This window comes from Punica granatum, chromosome 1, assembly GCF_007655135.1.
Source record: "Punica granatum isolate Tunisia-2019 chromosome 1, ASM765513v2, whole genome shotgun sequence".
Lineage (NCBI taxonomy): Eukaryota > Viridiplantae > Streptophyta > Magnoliopsida > Myrtales > Lythraceae > Punica > Punica granatum.
Genome location: NC_045127.1, coordinates 46,910,230 through 46,932,232, shown reverse-complemented (window position 1 = coordinate 46,932,232; position 22,003 = coordinate 46,910,230). Strand labels below are relative to the sequence as shown.

The window sequence follows — 22,003 nt, the reverse complement described above, 5'->3', positions numbered from 1 at the left end:
TAATCGAAACTAAATAAAACAACGATGTTATTTTAGCAATTATTCTTTTTCTTTTCTCTTTTTTAGGGTGTCACTCTCACGCTTAAAATTTTCATTTGCCACTCCATTTATCCCTGAATTATTTTTGTCACCAAAGTATAAGTATTGGACTTACATCTACCATTTCGGTTCTTCTGTCAACTCCTTTGACGGAAATTTAACATGGCATGCCTACATGAACTTAATGGCATCAAAGATGCTAAGTTTTAATCAAAACTATCAATGTCATTTTGGAAATTTTTTATCTTTAATTCTTTATTTTGGTTTATCCGGGGAGACCGGCTGGGGGGTCCCGGTCGGTTCTACCTCTTCAAGCAAGGTCACTGAAGGTCCCTTCTGTCCCCGACGATCTCATAAGAGGGGTCGTTAGCCGTTGGAAGAGCCCCCACCCAAGTTTTCCCCCTCCCATCTCACACTATTTTCGAAACAAAATAGAGGGGGAGAGGAAGGGGGCAAACCCAGCTAGTGGCTCCCCAACCGACCGTCGTCCCATTAGGCAAAATGGTCAGCGGGGGTGCGGCCCAATTGGTCTCTCCTATCCCCACTGAAAGCATAAAGAAAAAATTTTAAAAAAAAATTGATAAAATCGCAAAAACGGTGCCGTATTAGATAGATATAAATAAAAAGATAATATTCATGGCGCTATTACATTGCCAAATCATATTTTTGGCATGAGAGTTAATGGAGGGACTATATTGATAGATGGAAGGTCAATGTTTAAGCTAAAATAGTGACAAAAATAATTCATGAGCAAATGCAGTAGCAAACAAATAATTTGAAAGTGACAGCGATAGTTAATTCTTTTTTTTTTTCTGGTGAACTCCGATAGAAATTATTATATTTAGGGTAAAATACATTTCTGTTAGTGAGATTTGGAGAAATGAAGTTTAATCTCATTTGTTTTAACAAAACCTTTATTTTTAGAAGAGAAAAGAAAGACAATTCGGGCTGTAATGTTTGGAGATTTTCCTCCCAACATCATAACTTTTACCTTTTACTGAAAAAGGTCATCATGTTACTAAAAATGTCCGCATAAGGCTCTCCATATTTTGAAAATCTTTTTTCTTTATCGGACATGTGAAGCTGATGAGAATTGGACACGTGAAGCTAATTTCTACTCGTAGAAACAGAGGCTTAAAAAGCTTGGGCGAAATGGACTTTTCGAGTCAAAATGTGTCTAATTCAGTTGGATCTTCAAAAGGCTTTAATTTATTAACTTATCATGGGTTAGTTGATTACTCAACCCAAATCGGAGTACGCGTATAATGAAAGCCGAGAGGAGTTGAAGATAAAATAAAATTAATGCCAACTATTTTAGGTGGCATTTCTTTAATTTCCTTACATGCTTTTCAGTTTTTGAGAAATTAAGATTAGCTTGTTTCTTAAGTTTATTTATTTCATATTTCATATAGGCTTATATAAGGAGGCTGAAAATTTGATCATAAGGTAGAGTATTTTGGCGATGTTTTCTTTTTTGTTCTTCATTAAACTCCTTTGAACAATCAAGTATAATATTCGACACATTTAATATTATTGGTTATTATTTCTTCATAAATAACATGTCAATAATTCTTTTATTTGATATTATTGATTTTTATTTCTCTATAAATAACGGGTCAATAATTTTCCATCTAAATATGAAATTTGGCGATCTGCGAATCGATTCAAGATTAATTACAAGTTTCACAATCTTTCATGAGATTCACATCAATAGACTCAGACAACATCAATGAATGGAGCCAGAAATCTCGCCCGAGGTGGTGGTTTGGCTGACAATGGATACCTGCGGCAAGCTACCATCGATCTTCTCTTTAACCTTTCTCTTCGAAGTGAGATTAAAATAGATCAAGGAAAGCGGTGGTGGCCCACATTCAAATGAGCCACCAGTGCCTATTCTCTCTCATCTTTTTCTTTAAAAAAGAAAGAAATAAATTGATAGGAATGGGTGGTCATGCCCGTGGTGGCGACGGCCATCATCCTAGGCGACATTGTTAGCGGCCTTCTCTTCAACCATTTTTTTCAATTTCAAAATTTTTTGTTTCTCAAATTTTAAAGAAAATATTTGTACAAATATTTATATATAATGCGGTTGTCCTATTCAGTAAAAAAAAAAGAGAGTACATGGCCTAAGATATTAAAAAACTCAAAAGTTATGATCTGAATTAGTATTTAAAAAAATAAAGATTCGCCAAAAAGCAGCTAACTTGGTGTTAGGTAAGGGTGTGCAGGTATGAATATCCTAATTTTTTTTTATATCCGGATCATACTCTGTAAGGGACATATTTCAAAATTTTAGAACCGGACCCTACCATGTTAAGTTTTGAAACCGAAAGTTACCCGAAATCTATACTATACCGCAAGGTCCAGGTACCCTGTTGGAACTTGTAAATTTTTTTTTGTCACGCTAAATAAAACCGAAATTATCTTATCCATAGATTTAAATAAAACCGAATAATCATGCAAAACAGAATGTTGACATAGATTTAGATTTTTTTTTTATAATTAGTGACTATTTTTTAAATATGGGAATAGCTTAATATAACCTATATATATATATATATAATGGTAGAAATTATTATCCGGGTCCGGGTATCAATTCAAGTTTCAGTTTTGTGTACCCTATATGCAAAAATCGGAACCGAAATTGATTTTCAGCAGTTCATATTTTAATGCGGGAACCCTACTCCATTTTCAATACGAGTTATCCGGCCTCTACCATAATGGATAGGTTCCGATCGGTTTTGGATATACCTGGTATCCGTGTACACTCCTAGTGTTAAGTGCTTTTTTTATTTAAAAAGAAAGAGGGCTAAGTGCCATATCCTAGTGATAATAAAGAGCCATTTATCATGAGCATACTGGTAAATTTATAAAATTAACTGCTCGTCCTACCAAAATTTTCTCCCATTTTTCCTCTTCTCTCTCACCTCTCTCTCTCTCTCTCGTGCCCCTCTCTCTTCTCTCCAACAAACATCCCATGCGATTAATTGGTGTCTTTTTTTATTATAAAAAGATACCCATGAGTTAATACAAAAATAAGAATGCAGTGAAATGGAGTGCATAAATTCTACTGATTTTCTACCGAAAAAAAACCACTAATAAGAATGTGACCTAATTACTCTTGGTTCTAAGTCGGCATTTTTTGCCATTACACAAAAATTCCTTCCTCAATTAATGTCCTTTTTAATTAATATGTATGTTTTCTATTTACATGTTAAACCATCTTTTATAATTTTTATCTTAATATTATACCAATCTATATTTCAGCATATTGTATTAATCTAAAATACTCTACGCATAGCGCGGGATACATCTTATATATACGTATGTGTATGATGAAGTGGAAACTTTTTAATTATTCCTCTTCCTTTCTAATTAATTAGTAATTAGGATTTATTGACGTCCTAATAAGACGTCGAATTTGCAACGATCCAAAGTAATTTCAGTGTTTATTAATCATCTCAAACACGATCTAGCTAGTTGTTTGTCCAGCTAGCTGCACGTATTTAAGTTTAATTAGAACTAGGCAATGAATCAACGATGCCTACTATAGGTGATAAATGTCACGACCAAAGCCGGGATAAAATCTAGACATCAAGCTATTATAAGATTGAGATAATTTGGTACGGTCAAATTACTTTTAAAGAAAATACTTTTTTTTGTCAAAAGAAATATGAATACTTATATTGATCAATGCAATATCTTTAGAAACCCAGGGCGAACATGAATGAGTCTCTACCAGTAAACTGAGGGCGCGTGGAAATTAATTTAATCGACCTTAACCTTGATTAGTTGGGACTCGATGGTGCACACCGAAGTTAATTTTAACATGCTACACGAACCCAAATGAGGGAATTAATAAGCGTTGGCCCTTCAAAATTTGTCCCAATTAATATTAGATAAGTAAGACCTATCATAGTTTTAGATTTTTTTTCTTTTTCAATCTCCTGTTGCGATGCTTTCCCGCGATTGTTTGAAAAAGGAATTACCGGTTCAATCCGTTATCCAGTTCGAAAAGCATAGCTAACTAAATGCAAGTGAATGAATTCATATTAGCACATTCTCCACGTACTGCCACTTGGTCGCCGAAGTGCGATATGAACGTGGTAGGATTGGAAAACAATCTAATTACTATTCATCCTTGTGGTTTGGTTCCGGTATTCGATATGCGCCTGGTAGAGTCATATTTTGATAATTATACGCTGCTAATTTGCTCTGAATAATAAGAGCGCTCTTGATCGTGAAACAACCACTTGTGTATCCAATGGTGAGACGATTAATTTTCTTTTCTTTCTTTCTTTTTTTTTGGTCGACTGTGAGACGATTAATTTAATTGTCCGCTCAAAATAGAGGTCATAGATATCTCCAGAGAATTGAAGAAAAGCTGAACTAATTGAGAGAAGTCCTCTATAGCAATCTTTCCGGATGAAGAAACCCTAGCTAGCTTATAGACGCGGTATATCTTTCTATCTGGTGTGAAATTTTTTCTTGATGAACAAATCATATATTTTATTTGATCTATTGGAGGAAGGAGAAGCTTCTAAATATAAAATTTTCTTTTTGCGGCGTTAGTGAAGAATATTCTAGTTCTACAAAGGAATTACGCGAAACAAACCAAAAAAACCGGAATCATCGTTGACAAACCTAATAAATCGAAATTTAATGACATAAGTCTTTATGCATGCAGTACATGCGGTCAATATAGTCGACTTATATAGCCGGTATTTTCGAACGTGTGATCCGCTGACACTCCTAAAACATTATGAGATTTTTTACAGTAAGCATTAATAATACGGCAAATTACACAAAAAAACCTAAATTTTGTAAAACGTCTCAGTTTTGTCATAAATTTTATTTTGTAACAAAAAAAAACCATATATTTTGATAATCGTATCAGATTTGACTTCCCGTTACCATTCTGTTAAGTTTGCCGTCTATTTGCCTACGTGGACTTCACGGAACCTACAAAATTTACACATCATCTTATCATCATCTCTTTTATTTAAAAAAAACATATTTTAAAAATTTCTCAGAAATGGTCCATGAGAGGAGATGCTAACCGGGGCCGACTTTAGGAGCAAAAACATATAGTTTTTTCATTACAAACCAAATTTATGATGAAATTGAAACTTCTTTGAAAATTTACATTTTTTAATTTAACCTGTCTCATTTGTTTATTGATTTATGTCTGAAGTTAATAGTTTACGTATGCAAAATTGACGGAATTTATAACGGATGTCATTTTTTAGACAATTTAGAAGACTTATGGTTTGTTTTGTTACAAAATAAAATTTAGAATAAAACTGAGACGTTTTACAAAATTTAGATTTTTTTTGTGTAATTTGCCCCTAATAATATTGGCAAAAACTAAAGACCTTCGCCGAGTGAAATATATCCTCAGACAGCGATTGCAAAGCCTAGTGTTATAAATCATAATCTGATCCACGGCCTAGATTAGTACGATGAAGGAAACTTTCAAATCAAAGTCAATTTAGCCAAATTCCTTACGCAAAATGGTTCTTTCTATAATCATCTTTCGCATCTATTATCATCAAGTGCAGAAAGCATTAATTATTAATTCCTACCCGAAAGAAGGAAAGATAAGTAATTGGCAACTAATAATTCAAAAAAATAAAAATATCAAATCCGCGAATAATTAAAATATATTGGTCCGCCTACAATAATGGCATGGCTAAAAAGAATCTCGTGCAATTAGCTATTTTTAGCATCTTTATTTGTCGGCCAACTACTTTGTATTTTCTGCCATATACCCCAAAACATTCACTAATAATTATGACAATAATATGTATGCTCCACGTTGATTTATAGTTTAATAATGTAAATGACCTGATCTAGATTTTATAGCAAATACCACATTCGGCATGATTAACTTAACACCGAAATCGCAGTTTAATTTAGTCGGAAATCATGCAATTATTTTTTGCTCAAACCTATGTACTTACATACATATATATGTCTATATAGTGTTTATATGGGCAGGATTACATATAGATCAAGATAATTACACACAAAATTTTGCATACAGCTTTTGTACTTAAAGCTTTACGTTTACACACAAGTTGTAAACGTAAAGCTTTTGAATGAAAAGTCACGGATGACTTGTAGTTAAACAAGTTGGACAAGAAAAAGAGAAAATAGGAGGCGCGGAACGGAAAGAAAACAGACGCACAAGATAGCAATAAAAGAGCAAAAAGTTGAAATTTTGTTTAACCTTTTTGTTCTTTATCTTTTCTCCCTTTGCCTAGAAGAATCGTTGATTTGTTCGTGCTCATTTTAAGTTCGAGTACCATTTGCACCAATAAGTATCCTTTTAGTTACATGATTTCTTGTTCATATGATGAATTTTAATTAATGATCTGTAAGAAATCCGATATTTTGTAAAATACAAGATCTCTTGAAAAATGAAATGGATAAAAGCATGGCAGAAGTTAGTGTCAGCACACTCTCAACACTCTTTTTTTTTCCCTCCGTTTCCCTTGTATTCAAACAAAATAAAGGGAGTTATGTCTTTTTTCTTTATTATAAAGGAGGTTGATAAATATAATATAATGAAATAATAACTCTAATAGTTAAAAAAGAATACAAATAATTTCACAATGATAATTAAAATCAGAATATTTTAATTACTAAATAAGAGTGACGTCCATACACTACACGTATTTAACATAAAGCAAAAGGGAGTATGTAGGTCAACTTGCACTCTCTTTGTAAACTTTCTGGCCTCTCGATACTATTATAAAATTTTCACGAGAAAACGTGGGGGAGGACAATTTTGAACGGTGTGAGATGCCGACTCAATGGTTTGTTTTATATATATATTGAAGAGGAACTAAACTAAAGCTCATGCCTCACTTTTCGGCCTTTCTTTGGCAAATCTGACTCAGAGGGCAACGCACAATATTCAGGTGATTGGACAAGACAACTTCCTAGCCAGCTGTTGGATCATGTGGATGTTTCAAGTGGCAATAAAGTAAAATAAAAGACAAGAACGAGATTTTCTGCTTTTCCAGTAATGTTGGCGAGCGATCTTATATATTTTTGCGAGTCATATCAACTGTCATGCATTATAGAAGTTCAAAATTTAATAAAAAAATGCTTCCCGATTAAGGCAAATCAATATACAAACTGGGATTGTTTGTTCTCAAATAACAAGCCGATAATATCTCATTGTTTTAAAAAAAATAAATTAAATGTTCCTTTGGAAAATAAGATTATAATTTGACACCTTCTTATCGAATTTTCATATATTTGCTTGATGTGTTTGATAAATAATTAACTACAAGTTGATTGATCCTGATACATCTTAATTAACTTCTCCCATGGCTGTCACCTCCTCTGACCAGATCCCCAGATGCGACCGATGTCGACAATAACATATCTATCGGGTGGCCAGCGAAGATGGCAGTCGAGAGAAGGCAAGCGTGCGCAAGTTGCTGAAGATTATACATTCCTCAGATTAACATCTGATGCACAGAGGGATCTGTCCGTGCAGGGATGCACTGGTTTCAGAGTAAAAAATAATATATTTCCTTGTGGATAAGGAGGACGTTCTTTGTATATTGAAGTAGAACAGATCAAGCTGTGTCGGGGCAAACATTAATTTCACAGATACTAAACTATGAAACAAGTTACTATATAACATACCCCAAATTGCTTAATATCACATGGGCCAAATTTATTTAATTAATCTTGTGTCACAAATTGTTTCATTATTATAAACTACATGTTGCGGATAAGTAGCTGATCTAAGACACTTTATCCCCCCTCCCAAAAAAAAAAAAAGAGAGTAAGAAAGACAGTGTGGTATGGTGACACACGCTCTAGTCTTATAACCAAGAGATTCTATACTCGATCATCATAATAGGGCTACTTGCTCTTCTTTGTTAGCTATTAGAATTACTATCTCTATGTATTAGACCAACTGGCCTTTTTCGTAACCAGGAGAGAAAAAAAAAAAAAGAGTTGGCTAAGACAGAGAGATAAACTTATAAAGTTCTCATCAACTTGCATGCAAATCACGCAAGTGAAATTATTCTTCACCCCTAACATGCGTGCCTTATAAATATAATTGCTCAATTTCATTCGTGGAAACTGTATATATGCTTGAAATTATTGTTTGGTATTTTATTTGCACCCCAATATATGGGATCTCATTTGATTATATAATTCATCTCAAATTCTCATTTATATCCATGGTTTTATGTTTCTAAGATTATAATAAGGCACGCTTTGATCACGTTGTGTTGATGAATAACGAAACCTAGTACAATATTTGAGCGTCATCTGAACATGGATTACGCTAGGAAAAACAGTGGAAATTAATCTTGATTAATTCGGCCTTGTGGCTCGATTTAACATGGACCTTCAATACCAAAACCTACTTGAAGAATTTGACTTTTTTTATTCGAGGGAGAACTCGATCGTTATCACAAACAAAGTACATTACAAAATTCACCCAAAAGTACATTACAGGGAAAAAAAAAAGAGAAAAAGATCAAGTTTCCTAACAAACAATTTAGCCAACAACGAGTCGCAATGAAAGAGCGTGGCATTCCCTCCAGATCAATTGACGGTACGAATTGTCAACACACTCCCGTTCGGTTGATGAGGCTCCGTCTTGAATTTGAGTCTTCGAGTCTCGAAAGAACGAAACCCGACGCTCCGCCATGGCAAACCGCAAATAATTAAATCGACCCAGCCTGATAGATGAGATGAGACTACAGAGAGAGTCCTTGGCGACGAGCTACTGTCCAGACTTATGGGCGAGATCTAGATTTCTGAGCCCAACAACAAACTGGGCCAGGGCCTGGAGGAACAAGGCCGCCTCATACGTGGTCATGGCCGCGACAATCTCCGAGATCGTGCTGCGCCGCAGTCGATTCACGTCCTTGAAGACCCTCGCTAGCTCCTCCATCTCTGCTACGGCCGCCACTCTGACTACCGCAGCCCGTTCATTGCCGTCATTCTCCGGCCACTTGGCAGCAACACAGTCCACGAAGCGCATCTGGGCGGCCTTCAAGCGGCCAAGCAAGGCGGGGACCATCAGTCTCAGTCCCCGCTCAATCTCCTCGATTCTGGGCTTCAGGGACTCGCTCGGGTTCTTCCAAACTGTTTCCATTTGCCACTGCTTTTCCACGTCTTTCCCGTCGTTGTTGAAGTCCAAATGATATCCTATTGCAAGATTAATCAAGAAAATCCCATGAGTCAGTCCATGAAAAAGAGAAGCGTCGGAAAAAACCTAAGGTTATGGCGTACCTAGTTCATAGTCTTTGAAGCTATCGCCGTACCCATCAGCATTATCCAAGAAGGAGCGGAGGAGGTTGGTGAAGAGGTAGGGGTGAAGGTCGCCGAGGAAGAGGAATGCCTTCTCAAGGGGGCCCCGCCATGGTGGGTTCAGAAGGAAGGGGACCTGATCTGGGGTGGCTGCCCGGTCAAGGGCGGTGTAGTAGGTCTGGAAGTGGCAGAGGAGGGCGGCCACGTGGGCGAAGAGCTCGTCTAGGGAAGTGGCCGAGCAGGAGAGGGAGCGGCTGAGCCGGGGCAGGAGCTTGTTCCTCAGCTCATTGAACCAGTCCCCGTGGTAACTCTTGAAATGGCGGGTTGTTTTCCGGAACCGGAACAGAGCTAGAAGGCCAGAGTATTAAACGATTTAATGCCGAATCAGTGGACCGAAAAAGCCGAAGAAACACAATAGTTCGAGAAAATCGTGAATCCGGGAGATGGAACGGGGGAAAGAGAGAGACCTACTGATCTGGGCATCTGTGAATTCGAATCTTGGATTCTTCTTCTTCTTCTTCTTCCTCTTCTGCTGATTCTCGGAGGACAGAGGAGACGGGCGGATTTAGGCGGGAAACGGTGAAGAGGAAAAGTTCGTTATATTGGGTAAGGGTAAAAATGGAAGCCGATTTGGGCCTTTAGGCCCAATAAAAATGGACTGGTTAGGACCGCCGAGTCCAGTGAAAAGTACAGTTTCTCGAACCACCTCAGCAGAGCAGAAACCGAGTTCTCGATAACTCATGATCGACCATGAGGCTAACCTCGAGCTCATAAACACCTCCACAAGCCTATAGGCATTATTTTATAAATAAATAAACTAAATAAATGAGAGAACCGGACCCAAAAGACTAATATATTAGGTGGGAGAACTCATTAGTTTATAAATCCCACATTAATTGTCCATACAATCAATGTGGGACAATTTCCATACATTGCAATTGGTTCAATCCACAACACATTAGCTCGGTGACGGGTGCTCAGTAAGTAAACAATCGTGGGCATTGGCTAATCTCACTTGGGATCATCCAATATAATAATTAGTTATTCGGCAATCGCTCGGTGTCACGGGATGAATCCAATATCAAGGGTAGGTTGAACACCTCATACTACATGAAAGATACGGATGAACTTGCACCGAAAGAATGTCATTGAAGGTCTCAGGTCTAAGTCCGGGCAATGCTACAATTTTTTTAATTACCCAAAAAAAAAATTACACCAACAGAGTCTACCACTCTCTAATTAAAATATCACATTTGCTCAACAAGAAGCACCAGTGGTCTAGTGGTAGGATAGTACCCTGCCACGGTACAGACCCTGGTTCGATTCCCGGCAGGTGCATTAGTTGTATTTCTTTTTCTTTTTTCCCTTCTTCGGTTTCCCAAATATCATAGTCCTATTGGTGGACAGATCCGTGGGGTAAGCAAATAATATTTTTCTGATATAGCCTTTTACATAAGATATCTTGAACCCAAGTGATAAGTCGACTTCTTCAAAGTTGATAGTCTCTTTGAGAATAAAGTTTTAGAGTAAAGTTTCGATTACTTTTGCACTTTCCGAGCTAACGTTCAGTTGATATTGTCGCATATTCTGAGGCCAAATCTAACTTCACTAGTCCATCTCATGAAGGAATAATCAGAAGGAATCCCACCAAGCTTCTATCTTGTCTCTTCAGTATGTTGTTGCTGTAAATGGCATGTCCCACAGTTAGCAACAACGTCACGATTCCTTTTAGAATGTAGTTTGCTGAACGATCGAGACTCAGAATTGATGGACCTGAGCCTGGTTTTATCTTTCTTTCTTTGTTTTCTGATCTTCTGATTTTTAGGTGTCATCTTATTATCAGCATATTATTCGAATAATATTTCTTTTTTTTTCAGAGGTCCAATGATGACTTCTATGGCATAAAAATTAACCTCATCATGGATGTGATACCGTAATCAGAAAAATGTCCCCAATTATTGCCGGTTATGTCTATTCTCCCATCATTTCGATGGAGAACTTACCCTTTTGGTGAATAGAACAGTATGTCTTTCCTCAATTGTCTATAATCTTGTCGTGGCAGAAATCAAAATCACCCAAATCCGAGAAAATCTCAGGAGATTATCACTAGTTTCAGTAGGCACATATTATTACAGTATTACGAGAAGATACTCGAGATACTTCGGTATCATGTATTTTTGTTTTGTTTTGTTTTGTCTTTTTGTTTTTTTTGTTTTTTTGTTTTCTGAATAAAGGCCCATGGGTCATCACGAACTGACAATTAATTTTTTGGGTGAATAACTAACCATTAATTAATCATATTAGACGTCGACAGAAGCAGCCCAGTGACAAAATTTAAATTGATAGATTGTTGGACTCAAGTCTCATATAAACTTATGGCTTCTTTCTTAATTTTTCCATATGGATAACATAAGGCCGGCAATATTTAATACGACACGATTACACGACACGGACACGACACAGAGTTAAATGGGTTTGGATTGGGTATTTTTGATATTCGGGTTAAACGGGTCCAACTCGTTTAGACACGGTTAATAAACGTGTCTTAGCATGTTGAACCCGTGTAACCCGATTATATATGATTAAACCTATTTATTTAACTGCATTTAATCGTATTACTGTAATCGTGTAACTCATTAACCCGTTTATCTAACTGAATTTACGAAAATATCCTTAGGTTAACTCTAATTTCGAAATTTCCTTCCTGACTGCACTACGCTTGAGCTTCCACCCGGTTTCAACTTTCACACGCCCCCCCTTCATCCTTCATCTTCACAATCTTCACGAGTCGAAGCCCTCTGCTCAGACCAGCTGACCAGACGAAGATGAACCTGCGAGCCGTGACCCTCGGGCCCTCGACCGCGACCCTCGAGCTCTCGATCCTCGAGCCGTCGACCTCGAGGTCTTTGCTTCTCTTTGTGCCTCCAAAATCGAAGGAGAAAGTACATATCTTTCCCCTTTTCTAACCTCAGATCACCTGCCGATGGCAGGTATCATTCGTCTCCTCCGATCTTCTCTTCCCCCCCTCTCCGCCTGCTTGATTTGAGTAAAAGGTGGATTTTTTTGTTTGTCTTGCTACCCTCTCGAGTTGTGTTGGCATTTCTTTGATGGAGGATTACAAGTCAGATATTGAGAACTAGGACTTGTCTTTGATGGAGGAGTCTTGTGCTTGGTTTTCAGTATAATTTGGATGAGTGTTTGAAATTTTATTGATTGAGAACTGGGACCTGTCTTTGATGGAGGAGACTTGTGTTTGGCTTTCAGTATAATTTGGATGAGTGTTTGAAATTTTGTTGATACCCTTTTGGTTTTGGTATTTTATAGATATATATATATATATATATATATATATAATGCAGGTTTCTAGACTTGAGTGTTATTTTAGAAACTGGAAGATCTTGCAAAACCGAAAAACCTGCCATACTTGATGATGCTATTAGAGTGTTGACCCAACTCAAATCTGAGTCTCTAAAGCTCAAGGAAACAAATGAGAAGCTGCTCGAAGAAATAAAATGTCTGAAGGTAAGTTTTTAAGTCATTTGAAGATATTATAATTTGGCTGATAATGACAACATGGTGTACCCGTGCTAATGTTTATCCCTTTTTCTTTATGGCATCTCTCATTTTTTCTTATACCCTCATTTACCTGTCAATGTAATTGATTTTCTTACTTTCATTCATGAAGAGCATTAGAGAGGCTGTCAAAAGCCATAAAATAGAAGTGATTGATAATGTGGGTAGGATTCGAAAACTGCTGTAAAACCACAAGCACCGACTACAGTGTGGGAGGCATAGTAACTTGACGGAGAGGCCTGGTTGCAAAAAGAGTGTGAGCTGCATTCTGATTGATATAGGCATTGTAAGGATGAAATTGTGTGGATGCAATGGTGGCCTGTTAAATATTTCGTTTTGCAGCCCAATGGTTTTGTAATAATCTAATTGCAGAGTACTGTTCAACACGAGGTCTCTTGCGTTATATAGTTCGTTTCACTTTTCTTCTAATCAAATACGTGGCCATCCTGTTGCGGTATCTAAGAATAGATTGCCCTTCGGATCCAAATGCAGTTGGTTTGCCATTTCAAGTGCTAGAAATCATTGAATTATGATAATTGCTCAGAGTTTTACACTTTGAACCTTTCACCTGTAACAGGTGGAAAAGAATGAGCTTCGAGAAGAGAAACTGACGCTAAAGACTGACAAAGAAAGAATGGAACATCAGTTGAAGACCATGAGCATCCCACCTGCTGGGTTCATGCCTACTCATCCGACAGCTTATCATCATCCACTAGTAAACAAGATGGTTGTATATCCAAGCTATGGCTTAATCCCGATGTGGCAGTACATGCCTCCATCTGCCCGTGATACATCTTCTGACCATGAGTTGAGGCCACCTGCTGCTTAGTGAAACTTTTTCATCTTTGCGGATAATTTCAATTCTTCTTTTTGGGTTGTCTTTAGTTCTTCCATTAGGGAAAAAGAGAAGTGGTGCTTAAATTTGCTGTGCAATAATCTTGCAATCTTCTCTTCCATCAAGGTGTATATATATTGATCCCTGTCATTGTGATTTGACTGCTATACTTTTAAGGTGAACCAATGCGAGTAACTTCACTCGATTGTCATTTTAGTCCTTTATATCTGTTTTCGTGTTTTTGTTTGTATTAACAGGATCGTGTTTACTGAATGAATTCACTGTCTCAACGTCTGTTTTGTTATTATTGGTTGATCTTTGTGAAGTTTTGCTCACAATTTTGCAGAACATCTGAAATGAGAACTGGGACTTGTATTTAATGGAGGAGACTTGTGTTTGGCTTTCTGTAAAATTTGGATGGTGTTTGAAATTTTGTTGAGCTGCAGTGCAATTATGCAATGCATGAAGGAAATAAACGGATAAACGGGTCATATAACGTGTCCGGATAACCGGATTGAAATGGTAAACGGGTCGTGTAAACGTGTCTGGATAAATGGGTTTATTGGATAAACGGGTCGTGTAAACGTGTCCGAGTAATCGGGTTTATCGGATGAACATGTCGTGTTAACGTGTTTAGGTACTGGTTATAATCCTGTCATGTATTCGTATATTTATTATGACACGTTTCAATAAACGGGTTTAAACGTATCGTGTACGGGTTGACACGAATATAACCATGTCGTGTACGGGTTTTCAAAACCTGACCAGTTTAATAATCATGTCGTGTATGGGTTATGACTTCGATGACACGAACCCGTTTAGACACGACACGTATAAACACGACACGATACGAATTGCCACCCTTAGGATAACATATCTCAACATCTGCCCTTACGTGGCAATGTGTGGTCCAACATGTGCCACGTGCCTTCGAATCCCTGCCTTTAACAACTGATCACTAGCCGGGCATCCCCTTTCGTGCTCGTACAAAGGGGGACAAATATCAAATTAGTATCGAGATCCACACTCGGGCCTAACTAGAGGTGCATCATTAGCTACCTCGAAACTAGACCGGGCCACTCTCCAGCCTGACTAACATGAGGCGCACTCTTGACTATCTCGAAACTGAATCTGGCGTGGTGTGAGCCCACATGAATGTGAAAGCGTAACCCGCTCTGATACCATATAAAATACTCACTTTAGTCTACATGGACTTGAGCCCGTCCGCAACCCAAAAACTTAAGTTTTGGGTTGTAAAAGGATTCAAGTCTGTGTAAGCTCAAATGATAATTTGACATGGTATCAAAGCGGGTAATACTTCCGCGCACATGTGTGTGGATTCACATCACGCCATTTGAAATGTCTCTTTGTCAATGGGCAGCCGAAGTGCACCATGTTTGGCCCGAGTGTGGAGCTCGTGGTCTCTTTGAAATTTGAGTGCGGAGAGAAACCCGCCTCATCTTAGTCCGGCTCAAGTGTGGCTTCATTGTCAATTGTCGTCCCCTCTCCTCCCGAGCATGGAAGTTCAGTCCCGACTCGTAGTTATTTCTTGAGGGCGAGTTGTTCTATTCAACACGGCATGTGTAGGTGAATGTCAAAGCCACATGTTGCCACGTGAGGGTAGGTGTTGAGAGTAAAAAATCCCACATGAAAAAACTAAAAAGAATCTAATGGGTTTATAAGAGATTGGATATCACAATCTATCGACTTGACCTTTTGGATTAGAGATAGGCCCAATGGGTATTTTACACATATTCGCTTATAACTTTCCAATCAATCAATTATAATATAGAAAAATTAAGCAGCGATCTCGTCGGAGTTCTATTAGCTAATCCTCAACTCATAGTTGATCATCTTTTTGGTTGCTTAGACTCGGAGAATTTAATTCTAAATTAATACTTCGTATATACATTGTCTCTAATCCTTTTATATATATATATATATATATATATGTATTATTAAGAAGACATTTTCTACATTCAATGTATGCACGTAGGATTTCAAAAAGTTTTCTCGATTATTGAATAGAACTCCTCGGGATATGTGATTTCTTCTAAATTCAATGTTTTACCCTGTTTGGTTTCATAATACTATTTTAGAATCACAATTCTAACTTAACTCTATCCACTACAAAACAAAATAACTCATACAAAGTCAAAGAGTGGGTCCCATTTATATCACTTTTTTCTACAACAAAACAACATAACTCATATAAAGTCAAAATGTGGGCCCCATTTATACCACTCTTTTTCAAAATCAAAATCTGATTTTAAAATTTTACTATGAAACCAAACGCAACATTAAATAGTCTATAATAGAAGAATTAAAAACTCATTTTACGTATCATCAATATAGTTTCTCTCACAACTTAATCCCTACTAATCTACCACTCTTCTTATATATGCAAATATATACGGTACATGATTATTATCTCTTAATATACATGTTATTTGCATATCATAAGAATATAGTAAATATCTGTTCATTAGATTTTCTGTACTTTGACTCTTAACTTAACTCATGATTGGTAATCTATAATGCCTATTCGTCAGAAAAATTAACTTCCGTCATGTCTTTTTTCATAGTTATATTAATCGTATTTGTATATATGCTAATATAGTAGTTCTCTATCATAAAAAAACAATTTATGTTAAGATCTTGTGTAACGCAGTAATATACACTAGTTACATGTAAATATATGAGATTTTTCACTTATTCAAAAAAAAAATTCGGGATGCATTTGTACGGCATAGAGGTCTATCCGACTCACTGACCTGTTGATAAACAGCCGAATGCACTACCACCATCAATATCGCTTCATAGCCAATCGCCAAAATAGGCTTTGATTGGACATATATGGCAAGTTAATATTGATGATATATGAGAATCAACGAGAATCCAACGGAAACTTTTTTTTTTGGGTAGATATCCAACGGAAATTTTTACAGTAGCATCTTTCAAGATATTAATTAATTACTCACCTAATTTTTCAGGACCACCACGGGATATAATTAATTGCAACAGTATCGATGTCGGGATGTGTAATCACAGATTAATTGAGTGTCGGGAAAGATTTGGATTCCTTCATTTAGACTTAAAAAAGGGACAAATCCATTACAGTTCTTAGCAAATTGCAGCTGAGTGCCATAGTGATAGTGCTCCTGCGTCTATTATTGGGCCTATAGTTGGGTTAGACTAGACATAGCTGGTTGCAATTTGGTGGTATAAATTTGTAAAGTCCATTGCATCTCATTACAATATATATACACATATAAATGTATAGATCTACAGATAGATACTTTTATTTTATAATAAAACAGGTTTATGGCGAGCGGTGCATAGCTCTCATTCAAAATCTAGTGTGTGTATATATATATATGTATGTTACATGTATGTATGTATATACCACCAGGTCCACTGGAATAATCATTGAAACTAGAAAGTTTGTAAATTATTATTATACAAAATATTATTTTAGGTCCCATTATGGGACCAAGGGGAGAGTGGGGATCTTTTCCCTACTCTCCTCCTTTTCCCTCCAAAAAAAAAATTTTCATAGAAAAATATTCTTTTTTTTCCTTTTTTTTTAAAAAAAATTCACCAAAAAATAATTTCTTCTTAAAAAAAATTATCTCTCTCTCTCTTCAATATTTTGGGATTTGACCCATCTAAAGTGGTATATTGAGATTCAACCTAAATTTAGGAGATATTATTTTAGGTCTCATATGGGACCATGGGGAGAGTGGGGATCTTTTCCCACTCTCCTCCTTTTCCCTTTTTCTTAAAAATAAGTTTTTTCACCCAAAAATATTCTTCTTTAAAATATTTCTCCTTTCCCCCTTTTTTTTAACAATTCACCAAAAACAATTTATTCTTTAAAAAATTTCTCCCACTTTTTTTAGTATTTGGAATCTAACCCAAGTAAAGTGATAATTTGGAATTCAGCTCAAATTCAGAAGATATTATTTTAGGTCCCATTATGGGACCGGAGGGAGAGTGGGGATGTTTTCCTTACTCTCTTCCTTTTCACTTTAAAAAAATAACTTTTTCTCACCCAAAGAAATATTCTTATTTAAAAATTCCTCCTCTTCCCTATTTAAAAAATCACTAAAAAATAATTTCTTCTATAAAAATTTCTCCCATTTTTTTAGTATTTTGGAATTTAACCCAAGTAAAGTGCCATTCTAAGATTCAGCCCAAATTCAGAAGATATTATTTTTTATCTAATTATGGGACCAGGGGAGAGTGGGGATCTTTTTCCTACTCTCCTCCTTTTTCCTTTTAAAAAAATAAAAGTTTTTTACCCAAAAAATATTCTTCTTTGAAAAATTTCTCATTTTCCCCTTTTTAAAAAAACTCACCAAAAAAAATTTCTTTCTTTAAAATGTCTCCCCTTTTTAAATATTTTGGAATCCAACTTAAGTAAGGTGGTATTTTGAGATCCAACCCAAATTCAGGTGATAGGTAATCCCTCCAACCCGTTGGGTAAAATGATCCGGTAATTATGGTCGTACCAATTAATTTAAAAAATTAAAGAATTTCATATTAAAAAATACTAGATATGCAAATTAGAATATGGTTAATTTTTTTTCAAATTTTAGGTTGCAAGTGGGAAACTTTTTCCACTCCTAATGTTTCATTTCTTTTTTATTTCCACATTTTTTAAATTTCCCTTTTGTCTAGAGCCAAAGATAGATATTTATTTTGCTGCTAATTTATTTTAAAATAATTTATAAAATGAGACCGTTTTCATTTTCTTAACTATATCATGTTCTTCTTGAAAACAAAACAATGGGCTTTCTACTCAAAAGTCAATGCATTTAAGTATTTAGAGTTCACTCCATAAAACAAAGATAATGATTTCATAAATGACGATATGAATAAATATCCCTATAGTTGAGTTAAGCTAAAACTCACATTGAAAAATGAAGAAAAATATAACATATGTGAAGAATGAGTTCCACCATGTACCAACTTAAAATTTTAAATTAAAGATGTGCTTGCAATAAACTGTCACTCATTATAAGCTCTTAATAAAAAGAAACATAGAATGAACTCAACTATATTTGTACAATAAATTGTACTAAATTTTAATAGATAAGATAATCATAAAGTCAAGCTTAGTGTCGAGAAAAAAAATTATAAAAGTAATAATTAAATAATGATCATGACGTTAATATATCCAAAAAGTTATATCTAGAAGTTGTAAATATTTGATTAAATCTACATAAAAAAATACATTTAAAGATTGTATAAAATTATAAATATAATTGTACGTCTTTGTATTAGAATATACAAAAAAAAAGATTGTCTCGATATGATGGTTAGATTTCGTAAAAAAATAGACATGCAACAAAGTGCGGGTTATCGTACTAAAAATATATCAATATATTATATTTTTGTACGTTGTTTTCTATGTTTGCTTGTTTCAAATATCTAAATTATATAATAAGATCAATTAAAGATAATAATGATAGTTATTTTATAATGAGTTTATAATTCATGGACTTTTTTGATAAGTATAATTCACGGACATATGAACACTCCGAACACATTATTTAAGATACTATCATTATTAATAAATAAGTGAGTATAAGAATAATAACTTCTTAATATTAGATGTACATAACAATCATTTGAGATAGGCCGCGGCGAAGCACGTGTATTTTTACCTAGTTGATCATGATTATTGAACATCAAGTAGCAATCCTAAATTTAATGTTCCTATTTGAGGAAGATTTTTCTTCTTCTTTTTTTTTTTTTTGAGATTACTATGTGTTTTTTATTTGTTGATTGATTCTACTTCTTGGTTGGACGTAAGGTTGACCCTGGTCTTGAGGTTTTTGCATATTGAAGTTGAAATTTTTCAACAAATAGATTGAAGTTCAAATTTGTTATGTTCTTTTTGATGGTTTAAAGAAACTTCCGGGGTGAAACTCGTTTACACAATTATATGTACTTCTCAGTTCTTAGATATATATATTTATATATTTATATATCTTGATATCCGAAATCTTAATGGGTCTCGACTAATTCAGTTTGAGTTGAGTCGGTCCATTAAGGGGTAAAATTCTCCTAATAAAAAAATTCTCTTCATTCACAAGACTCGAACCTGAAGTCTTTGTTTAAGGGGAACAAGTAGCAAAACGCTTAAATTATTCCCGAATAGTGTTCTTTGATAATTACTAATCTATAGAAATTAGAACCCGTCTCATTAAACCCCTCTGTATTTTTGGCCAACACTAAACCCCAATAAATAACATCAAGTATTCAGCAAAAATGAAAAATAAAAAATAAACCCCAATATAAATAAAACCAAATCTCTTAACCTAACGCTCTACTATACTATGCGACATTATTAAAACTGGCAAAAATTTCCGGCAATTTAATAATGAACCCACAAGGGCAATAATATTCGTATTTTTATAAGAAAAATGATCTTAGCCCTTAATCCTTTGATCGAGACTATACTAATCTTTATTGTAACTATAATTTGCTATAAGCTTTGAATTCACTCACCATAAACAATTCAATGTTTCTCAGTCTTATAAGTCATTTTCTTTATTTATTATTTTTATCAGATTGCCACGTCTATATGATGATTATCAGCATTTATTTTGATATTTCAGCGTGCCCTATAAGATTAAAAGTTAGAAGAAGGTGTATATGAGGAAGGGAGTTTGGTGAAATGACACAAGTTATTGACTTGGAGTCATATGATTAACTCTGAATTCAATTATCGTCAGAAGAACTTTCATGTTCCTTTATTTGATATTTTCTATTATTGTATTAGGGTATAAGCCTTTCGAAGAGGCAGCATATGTGTAGAGAGGTAATGCCGATTCACTATTGAGATGTCCTTTCCTCCTTTTGGCTCCATCAAGACTATTACGTTCCGTTTGATTTCGTAGATAAAATCACAAAAATTAATTCAACACATTACATAACAAAAATATACATTTCTTAAGTCAAAATTTTTAACTTTAACTTTAACTCAACACACTACACAACTATTTATTATTTTTTATAATTAAAATTAAAATTATTTTAACTCTAAAATCAAACATACTATTAAATGAAATCTCCTAAAGGGATATCATAGGATTTTGCCAATGGGGTCTCTAGACTCTCTACCCTAATCAAAGCAAAACATTGTCCTTTTGTCCTTTATGTTGTTTGTTGAATAGGATTACAGCTAGCCTTATAAATGGAGTTCTCTTCCCCCCGTAACTATTAAATATATATAGTCCTTTTATCACTATGCACTTTCTAACATCTTGTGTACATGTTTGTTTTGTAGGCATACCGACATTTACGGAGCAATGTTCCCATTGTACAGCGAACTTTCATGTTCCAATCGATTTCGAATCGAGATGCAGGGCAATATCGTGATAACACATTTTAACGCCGGATTTATGAAACTCTATATAATATATGAAGTTAAAAAAGGTAAATATAATAAAAATGACAAAAAATATGTGACTATGTCTTAAGAAAGGAAGATAATGTCTCATATAACATAATTTTAAAACCGTTGGTCGGGATCTCTAGGCCGACAAAAATCAACGAACAAGATAGATGGCTTCTAGAAACGTGATCGTTTTCCTTACAATTTTATATGCCCCACTGGCAATCGGATTTCCACAAATAAACCTCCATGATATAAAGAAATTCATGACCGACTGCATCTTGCACTAATGAAATCGATCCCTTGAGCACTCACACATATTTACAGAACACATAATCTCATTCTAAATCTTATGTAGTAGACAGATAACGAGAATAGTTTGAGAGAATGGGAGGGAGATGGGAGACGAGAATTTTTTATTATGAGAATGTTTCATTATACCTTCTGATATGTAAAGTATATATTTATAAAACACTGTCTCTTCGATGGAAAAAGTCCATATTTCGAGTGAAGAGAGATGACTTTATATTTGAAAGGAGATAAGTGGTTAGCTAATTGTGTTTTTTAGACATTTTCTTATAATAATTTTTTATCTCTCAAAAATTGATATCTTATCTTTTAATATTTATACTTACATTTTTTTTTTACTATAAGGGAAGTCCATTTACCTTACATTTTTAATATTATAATAATTATGGGCCGACTTTAAATTAATGAAGTTTGAAAATTTCGCAACAAAAACTCTCTAATTATTGCATATGGATGGAAAAAGGAAATTTTATACTTGATGTCTTGCCAAAAGAGAGTATTGAAAGATGTCTTATGTTAAATATAGGCCCACGATTTCTTCTAGT

The 22,003-nt window shown here is 35.1% G+C and overlaps 2 protein-coding genes and 1 non-coding gene across 3 annotated transcripts; 2 read left to right on the top strand and 1 right to left on the bottom strand.

The window, feature by feature from the left end:
- Positions 1-8,571: 8,571 nt before the first annotated feature.
- Positions 8,572-9,816, bottom strand: LOC116206813 (protein INAPERTURATE POLLEN1). Its single transcript, XM_031539622.1, has 3 exons — positions 9,801-9,816; positions 9,316-9,681; positions 8,572-9,198 (listed from the first exon to the last, which is right to left on the bottom strand). The coding sequence occupies exons 1-3, from the start codon at positions 9,814-9,816 to the stop codon at positions 8,804-8,806; spliced, it is 777 nt and encodes a 258-aa protein (XP_031395482.1). The 3' UTR covers positions 8,572-8,803.
- Positions 9,817-10,600: 784 nt separating this feature from the next.
- TRNAG-GCC lies at positions 10,601-10,671 on the top strand. The gene has a single exon. It is a non-coding gene; the product is annotated as a tRNA-Gly (tRNA).
- A 1,487-nt stretch (positions 10,672-12,158) lies between these two features.
- On the top strand, positions 12,159-13,880 carry LOC116206803 (transcription factor bHLH104-like). The gene is made up of 3 exons (XM_031539610.1): positions 12,159-12,235; positions 12,693-12,855; positions 13,484-13,880. The coding sequence occupies exons 1-3, from the start codon at positions 12,159-12,161 to the stop codon at positions 13,733-13,735; spliced, it is 492 nt and encodes a 163-aa protein (XP_031395470.1). The 3' UTR covers positions 13,736-13,880.
- The last annotated feature ends 8,123 nt before the right edge of the window (positions 13,881-22,003 follow it).

Bases quoted from the DNA above. Each gene is read 5' to 3' on its own strand.
- LOC116206813 (XM_031539622.1), bottom strand. The intron at 9,199-9,315 runs GTACGCCATAAC...ACGACGGGAAAG, and splicing joins CTTCAAAGACTATGAACTAG to ACGTGGAAAAGCAGTGGCAA.
- LOC116206803 (XM_031539610.1), top strand. From the start codon at position 12,159: ATGAACCTGCGAGCCGTGACCCTCGGGCCCTCGACCGCGACCCTCGAG. The intron at 12,236-12,692 runs GTCTTTGCTTCT...TATATAATGCAG, and splicing joins CTCGAGCCGTCGACCTCGAG to GTTTCTAGACTTGAGTGTTA. The intron at 12,856-13,483 runs GTAAGTTTTTAA...CACCTGTAACAG, and splicing joins AAGAAATAAAATGTCTGAAG to GTGGAAAAGAATGAGCTTCG.